Genomic DNA, 9,070 nt, shown 5'->3' on the forward strand with positions numbered 1-9,070 from the left:
TATTGTTACCCACAGGATCAATAAAACTGGACCTGAGCAATTACTATGGCTGGTACTGTATTTCTGAATAACTAGAAAAACTTCCGGCAAATGCCATGTTATGCTACTTCAGTGGGTGACATAACAGAAAATAAGGCATGCTTATTAAACAGGTCAAAAATTCAAGGTAATTCAAAATACTTCATCCTGTGTTTCAGAATATAAAGCACAGCAGGAATACCAATACTTTTTTGTTGACTGTACTATCAACAACAAAATTTCTGATGCCTCGCCTGTTTTTCTCCATGGACAATGAAGATCAACCTCATGAATCCACAGCATCCAGCACTGATGATTTTACTTTTAAACAGATCATTGTCCTCAGCACTTTATTTACCTACAGATCATTGTCTTCAGTGTTGTACCAGTCAAATCTCTTTATTTACCTACAGATATGATGACATCACTGTCCTCAGTGTTGACCCAGTCTGATCCCTTTATTTGTCACTGTCATCAGTTTTGTTTGCCAGAGATTCAATAACTTGGTGCCTTTATTTGTTTGAAGATTATTGTTACCAGTGTTGTCTGCTTTGGATTCATCAAACATATATTCTAAGTCCATCGTAAAAAAAGAAAAGCAGGAGAGGTGTAGGGAGCTTTGTTATTGACAGTACCGTACATGTGATCCCAATATAGTAACTCACACAATAGGGTTGACATCATCATCCTGGTCATCCATCATATTGATATCACCACTTCTGATGCCAAAGAGATTCTGGAAAGAGGGCAGGCACTGGCACATACCTGAGAGCAACCCAAACTTACGGTGTAGTGCGAACAGGGCTGCCCCCACCAAAACTAGGAACATTGTCAACCCTAGTCCGAGCCCAAGCCCTAGGTGATTTCCAGATGGCTCTGTGGACAAGGTAGAGTAATGCAGCACATATAAGCCACCTTCACTTGTCATTGTTGTCATGGCCCCATGCTCACCTAAACATGAATCTGGTGGTCTGCAGGATGATGTCCTTCCCCTGCAGTTTACTACCCTCTTTTTTTTTTGGGTGAGAGGAAGGGAGTTTGGGATGTTTGTATAACTTTACTCGCTTGGTTATACAACAGCTACTGGTAACTACTTATTATGAGTTGGTGATGTGTTCCAAAATTTCTTCACTTATTCCATATAATTGGTGCTGGTACTTAGGGAAAACTGACAAATCAGCTTTATATGCTAGGTAACAACCAAACTTTAATGGTAAATTTTTTTCAGTTTATTGAGGACTTGATGGAAAAAATGAAAAAAAGGGCATTAAAAAATAAACTTACAATATGACGAATATCATCTGCTTCTCACCCTTACCCAGAAAAAACATTGTTTCCAAATGTATCTACAATTTTTCTATTCGAACAAGTCATGGCACTGTGATATCTCGGTTAAATTATGTTATGGTATGATATGTAATACTATCTTAGCAAGACACATACCTGGAGGTGGCTTGGGTTCCTCACACTTGCCAGTTGCTTTATCTTCCACGAAGTGATCCATGCATTTACAAACACCCATTCCTGATGATTTTACTTCCTCACATTTTTCGTTAACTGAACACTGATTCAACTTATGGAGGTCACACTCCTGAAAGAAACAAACTGAACTGCATCATCTCAAACTTCTGACTAAATAGCCATTTAAAAAGAACAATAGCCTAATTCTTTACTTAGCCCCTTAAATAAAGAGTAAAATAAAAAAAAATACGGTACATCATTAGAACAAAAGAGCTAACAATTTACCGTAGCTTTCTTTCAAGACACTAGTATTAAGTTGCTACTAAGTTGTACAGTAACTACTTGTGGTCTATTTAATTCACACCCATATGAATCTGAATTAGAAAACACAACCTTTATATACATTATTGTTTATTATTCACATACTTTACAGCCTGCACTGTGCTTGGTATATCCTCTAGTTACTTGCTATTTCAAGTGACCTGCACTATGAATACAATACCCAAGGAACCCACTGTTAAAATGATTTCTTCTTTTTCATATTGTATGTGATAAAAGATACTTGGTTCAATTACTTCAATCATATTGGCTCCTAAATTAAACCATATGGCCACAATGAAGCTATATTTAGTACCGATATGTTAAAAGCAGATACATAGCAAGAGTTGGATGCTGCAGAATAACACCATACCAGTAACCAAGCATACTCTGTGCAATGCAACTACACATCTTTAATGACTTTCATTTGTGGAGAGCAGGGAATGCAGTTTACCAAATACCATGCCAAGAAACCATACCACATAGCCTACAAGTAACCATGGAACAGGCACAGAAAAATAAGATCATGCTGCAGATAATGACACTCGACATGGGTTTCTATTAATTCAGTAGTGATTAAAAAATTGGTAGATACTGAGATAAGGGGTGGGAGACCCCAGACTTGGACTGCAGGTGATAAAATACTACCAAGAGGCTTTCCCATGGAAAATGGTTGCAAATTCTTTGACTATACTCAGTGTATTCTGAAAAATTTTACTTACTCAAATGGTGAATGAAGGGAGAAAACTGATGAATTGGTATCCACTTATAATTATCCATATCGTTCCGAAAAGTAGGCTAACTTAGCTTATATGCTATGGTACTTTACAAGCTCAAACCAACAGACAAATCATTGTTTTGTGAGTCTTACCTCTCCAACCTTACATAACGAAGGCACAAAATGTAACAGTAGCAACACGGTAAATACATAATATATGGTGGCTCCAGGCACTATGCGGGGAGTCATGGTGTTAGCTGTTGTCCAGTGCCACTGCTCCTCCAGCCAAAACCTTTTCATGTCCCTCTGCAACGGTTCCCTTCCCTCCCACGCTCACTCCGACAGCACAAGTGAGGGCACAGTCATTTGACGGGAGAGTAAACGCGTGGTGGCACTGCGTTTATAATTTATAAGCCACTTCCCTTCAATATCCTCCTCACAGCACGGAGTTGTTTACGTGCCTCCAGTGTTGCCAGATCCTGGACTCTGGAGGCCAAAACTTGTTCCACTCACTCTCACTCAGATGTATTAATTTATACGGCTCGCTAAATCCTATGCGTAATTTAATCTGCAAGACTTACTTAGCACACATATAATATTCTATAGTATATGTAAGGTCTTGTGGAAGGTCAACTATACTTCCCAACTGACCATCTCATCATTGTCTTGTAATGAGTTTCTGTACTTATGAATTTGTTTGAAATCGAGAATTATTTTAACACAAATTGTTAAGCAGTATAAAATATTATCATAACAAATTGAACATTGGCCACTGGTTCAATAACGCTGATAAATAATGAAGTAATACAGTGACAGGTAATCACATAGGTTACCTCGTTGAGGTGTTTATGTTTATGAGCAAAGTAAAAACCTATATAATGTGTTTGTTGTGCAAATACATACGTCAAGAAGCTTCATTCTACTATAGTAAAATTACACAAAAGTGAATTACGTTGTCATAGTCAATAAAGAGGAATATCATAGTTATACACAAAACACCTCTAAAGAAAACATTATTAAGTCGGAAACTCAAGTAATAGATTAGGCTGGCGCTGCAGTCAGTGGGTATTGCTTTTTACTATTCGTCTTTTTTGTCTTAGTCTTTCAGTCATCGTAATCACTGTCTTCATAGTGGAAACATGAATTCTTGACCTGCTGCTTAAATAAAATTTTCACCAGTGTACCAACGCAGCCTGTCTGGCTTTGCTTTATATTATAAGATGGTCAATAAAGCCCTTGCATTCAACTAACTGCTTCTTGGTCTTTGGCGACAGTGTTCCTCTGAGTAGCCTACTGGTACTTGTTCCGAAGGGAAGGAGGGAAAACAGAAAAGAAAGAAAGAAAAAAAGAATCGCTTACACATCCTTTTTTCCCCTCTTCACCAGCCCTTTGCCACCGGTTGTTGGGAATACTTGATTAGTGGTAAGTCAGGAGTCCGAAATGTAAGTGAATATAATATACCACAAAAGTCTATGGTGGAGCAAAAGAAAAAAAAAATAGAAACCAGATCTAACAGAGAACTCTGACAAGCTACAGGGTGTTCACACACACACACACACACACACACACACACACACACACACACACACACACACATTATCTATCTATCTATCTATCTATCTATTGCCAGACGCCTCAATCCTGTTCGGGGTGGCCACAAACAAATCGCCTCCACGTCACCCTGTCCTCCGCCATTTCACTGCCCTGCTCCAAACTCACACCTCCCTCTCTCATATACCTCTCCACCCCATCCTTCCATCTCATCCTTGGCCTCCCCCTCCCTCTCCCCCCCTCCACCTCACTCACATACACTCTCTTCGTCAGTCTTTCACCCTCCATCCTCTCCACATGGCCAAACCACCTCAGTGTATTCCTCCTAACGCTTCCTATCACATCCACATCCACACCACAACGCTTCTTTATATCCTCATTTGTCAGCCTGTCTCTCCATGGTACTCGACAGGCTCCTCTTAAATAAGTCATTTCCACTGCTCTCACTCTTGACTTGTGTCCTTCCAACAACGTCCAAGCTTCACTTCCATACGTTAGAGTTGGTATCACAATACTGTCATGTAGTAACTTTTTCACTTCCATGCTCACTTCCCTGTTTCTTATCACTGCTTTCAAGGAACCATCAACCTTTCTTCCCTGCTGTACCCTTTCAAGCACTTCACCCTCCAAACCTCCATCCTTACTCATCACACTATCCAAGTACTTAAACGTACTCACATTTTCCAATTCCTCACCATCCAACCTCGCTGTACATTCACTGACTTCACCTCTCTCAAAGACCATCACTTTACTCTTCCCTACATTCACCTTTAGATTCCGTTTCTTACACGCTCTCCCAAACTCATCCACCAAGCCTATATATATATATATATATATATATATATATATATATATATATATATATATATATATATATCGAGCTTATTTCGAGCGTTATCAGTGTCTATCTTTCATCATTTATTCATTTTCTACTCCGACTCTCACAGCCACGCCCCCACCAGCAGACTGAAGCTTCCCCGCGACACACAAGATACAGCGAGGGGTGTTTCTAGTGCAGTGCTGTCTACGAACCAGCCTGTATTTCATGCGTACATTTATCTATATCCTCGTTAAGGAAGCTCCCTAACATCTTTTTCTAAGCGATTTACGAGTAGTTTCATTAACGCACCTTTCTCTACTCCTTTCTAGATCGCCATACACTGAGTAAATATCGTACAAAAGGATATTAACCCGATGTTTTCCAAAAATAAGTCGCTAAGGAAGAGGTGTTAGGGAGTTTCATCTTGTATAGTAATATGTTAACCTTTACTGAGAGAGAGAGAGAGAGAGAGAGAGAGAGAGAGAGAGAGAGAGAGAGAGAGAGAGAGAGAGAGAGAGAGAGAGAGAGAGAGAGAGAGAATATCTACGTAACTGCATTTTATCTAGTTGCTGATTTCAGATTTTTGAGCTGGGGTCGTGTTGTCCTGTCTCCATATTAACATTTGTGTGTGTGTGTGTGTGTGTGAGAGAGAGAGAGAGAGAGAGAGAGAGAGAGAGAGAGAGAGAGCAGGATCAATAACAAACCCTCATATTTTTCGCCATTATTCATATCAGCCCCTACCGGATCTTACAAAGTCCAGCCTCTTCACTCCGATGACGCACTTAATATCTTTCTCTCTCCAGACGGTTGTATTTACCTTCAGCTTTTGCACCAGGTAGGGTTAGACTTCGTTAACTCCTTCACTTCCTGATATTTCCCTTGAATCTGAATAAACGCGTCCGATGTTAATAATAATAATAATAATAATAATAATAATAATAATAATGTTAATAACAATAATAATAATAGTAATAATAATAATAATAATAATAATAACAATAATCCATCCATCCATCCATCATCCAATCCTATGTTGCCCCATGAGGTGCGTAGGAGCCCGGGGTTAGGCAAGTTTGTCCTGACGTTTAAGATGAGAGTGACCAGACTCACTCATCTCTGAGTGGCATTACATGAGCAATAAACCCCAACCACCCCTTGGATATAAACCTAAACCGACTCAATCCGGTTGGAGTGCCGTCGAATCGGTAGAGAGGAGGCCTGCAGTCCTGATGGACCCTGGTTCGAATCCCGGCTGGGGCAGGGAACAGCTTAAGGATTTGAATTTCATAAGAGCAGACTTTCCTGATCTACCAGATGACCAGCCGACATGTCATAAAAGTACCCCCGCTAATACCAATACACCAGTCCTGTATGAGACAGCCCTAGCATGTACTCAATATGGACGGTGGGTGTTAGCGCCGAAGTGGTGACATGTAGAGAGGTGTATGGTATGTAGGAGGACTACTGGGCCTTGAGAGCAGGCTGTGAAGCCTATGCCCAGAGTCGGACCAAAAAAAAAAAAAAAATTACCCACTAAACCACCAGGCGCCATAATTTGATTAAATGGTTACCACCCAGTGTAGTAAATGATTTCCTTGTGTACAGGAAATTATTTGGCTTGTCACTCAGTGTGGAGTCACCCACAGGCAGAAGGATGAGGAAAGAGTGAAGGAAAGAAAGATAGAAAGTCACCCGTAGTAAGAGGAAAGAATGAAGGAAAGACAGACGGAAGAGGAAGGAAGGAAGAGAGGAAAGGGCAGACACCCAAAGCAACACTACATCGAGCGAGTGGATGGTGAGCGTCCCCACCTACCACAATATTAAAAGAAACAGACGTCCCCATAACAGGTGTGGAAAGTGTACGAGGGAGCAAGATTGCATTTCTGGCTTTTTTCGGCTGCATTTCTCTCTCTTTCTCTTTCTCTCTCTCTCTCTCTCTTTCTCTCTCTCTCTCTCTCTCTCTCTCTCTCTCTCTTGAAAATGACTGCCACCACTGGAAGACAATTTTCATGATATTTCAAAAAACGTCCGGCACGCCATGACTGCCCTAACAGCTAAAAGATTAAAAAAGAAAACAAAAAAATAGTTGTCTATTCTTGCCTAATAGATTTTGGGGGGGACGCTTCTCGAGTAGATTTTTTTTTTTTGAGTTAGTCTGGTACCACTGGGAGGCAATTTTCATACAATCTGAAAATCGTGTGACATGCCACGACTGATGTTCCTGAAGCAGGGAAATTTTACAAGCCATACGGAGCAAGAATTTTACATCCCGGATTTCGGATGAAGTATGGTGATCCCGCTCGCTTCGCCCGTTTGATTAAAGAAGGTACTGAAATCATCTGGTGGTATCGAGTAAAATATAAAAGGGTTGATAGAAATATCTGGGGCTCTATAATTCCTAAGATGAATAAAATCGTCTGTAGGTAGCAGTGAAAAAATAAACAACGTACTGAAGCGGTAAATGGGGATTGTTTTTTGGCCCTCTCACTACTACAGGTTAACTTGCAAGCTGAGTAAAATCGTCTGAAGGAAGCAATCAAAGAAACAACGTCCTGAAGGAGTTAGTTCTAAAGATATCCGCCTCTCAGCTGAAGAAAATCGCCTTGGAGTAGTCTCAGTAAATGCCTAGGTGTGTCCTTTCCCTCTGAATAATTTATCAAGGTATGCTCTAACTCTTTCAAGGACGAGGAAGAAGGATTGGGATGTGTGGATATCAACTGCATGGGGTTTATTAAGGTAGATAATTTTTTCTAAGTCCCAGTCTTCCCTTTGAACACGACCCACAATAGTCAGTGTTACTTCCAGGTCTCCAACGCCCACCACAAGCACAGACACACATACACACCTACTCGTACACATTCAGGTACGTATACACACATATAAACAGACATAAGCATACACAGACACATACCCCCTCACCCCAACACAGAATCCCCCTTCATTGTCCCCCTAACTGTACATTTTCATTCATTCCCTTGCAGAGTTCAAGGCCGCCCAGCAACACAATCAAGGGTACGGCTGAAATTCTGGCAACACTGTATGGCCTATTGTCAAACACCAGGAACCACATTCATAACCTTGCCTGGTGCCTGAGCTGCGTGGAATAGGGCTTGCTTATGTTTGCTTATGTTTTCTTTTTCACTTATACCGCTACCAAAACAAGTATTCTTGAGCATAATTGTGTGTAAAATTGCTTGCCTATGCTTGCTTATTTTTATTTTTTATTTTTTTTACTCATACAGTTAGCAAACAATCGCAAGCAAACTTTCTGTTGAGGAAACACACACACACACACACACACACACACACACGTGTGTGTGTGTGTGTGTGTGTGTGTGTGTGTGTGTGTGTGTGTGTGTGTGTATTTAAATTTTTAGCAACTGGGCCACTCTCACAGCTTGGTTAAGTCGTGGTTGCAAGAAATTTATTGAACATTAGTTATGATGCAGGAATAATTCTCCTTGGTTACTAGTCAGGCCAAACCTCCAATCTGACTACATCATGCCATCGACCGGTTAGGGAAATTTTTCAGACTCAGGTAAACCTAACCCCTTGAGGTTTAAAAAGCCTCCCCAACGCTGCATAAAACCTGGAGGTAGCAAGGAAGAAAATGGATTTTTTTTTTTCCACTAAATTCGTCCTAGTTCTTAACGCCTATTTTTAGATTAGAAAAGACTCTACAAACTAGAGGGGTTAGATGCAGCCTTTATTAATCCCTGGGGTGTACGGTTAAGCAGAATAAATTGTCTGGCGGCAGAAAGAATAAAATGAAAAATGGTGTCCTCGGGCTGAAGAAGTTAAGAAGCTTTTTAAATTGTTCATTAGTTCTTGAGCTCGTATTTATTAAGTATCTCAAGCAATTCCTTGGACTGCTCTGTAGCAGTTAAATATTATCAGAAACAGTATTTTTGAATGACTGCTACTACTACTACTACTACTACTACTAAGTTCATTCCAGTTTGGGTGTATCTGGTATGAACATGGGCATAAAAGTATGAATAAGTATGAGATAAAGGTATACACAAGGAATCTTTTATATACATGAGTTTATGCTTCAGAAAATTCAAGCACACGGCCCCTGAAGCCAAGAAATTGCGTGACTGAATATCCTGATTCTGAAGAGCTAAATTAACTCCTTCGCTACAGTCGGGGTCAAGAGTCAGATGGAGGTAGGGCTGGGATTA

General features: G+C 40.3%; 1 protein-coding gene across 1 annotated transcript; it reads right to left on the bottom strand.

Moving 5' to 3' along the window:
- Nucleotides 1-435: 435 nt before the first annotated feature.
- On the bottom strand, nucleotides 436-2,943 carry LOC145408245 (uncharacterized). The gene is made up of 3 exons (XM_080279011.1): nucleotides 2,669-2,943; nucleotides 1,462-1,609; nucleotides 436-894 (listed from the first exon to the last, which is right to left on the bottom strand). Exons 1-3 carry the CDS (start codon nucleotides 2,813-2,815, stop codon nucleotides 680-682), a joined length of 510 nt encoding a protein of 169 aa, XP_080135137.1. The 5' UTR covers nucleotides 2,816-2,943; the 3' UTR covers nucleotides 436-679.
- Between the last annotated feature and the right edge of the window lie 6,127 nt (nucleotides 2,944-9,070).

The sequence above is a fragment of the Coenobita brevimanus genome, chromosome 76 (genome assembly GCF_032717465.1).
Source record: "Coenobita brevimanus isolate Jiangsu-jjx chromosome 76, ASM3271746v2, whole genome shotgun sequence".
Classification (NCBI taxonomy): Eukaryota; Metazoa; Arthropoda; class Malacostraca; order Decapoda; family Coenobitidae; genus Coenobita; species Coenobita brevimanus.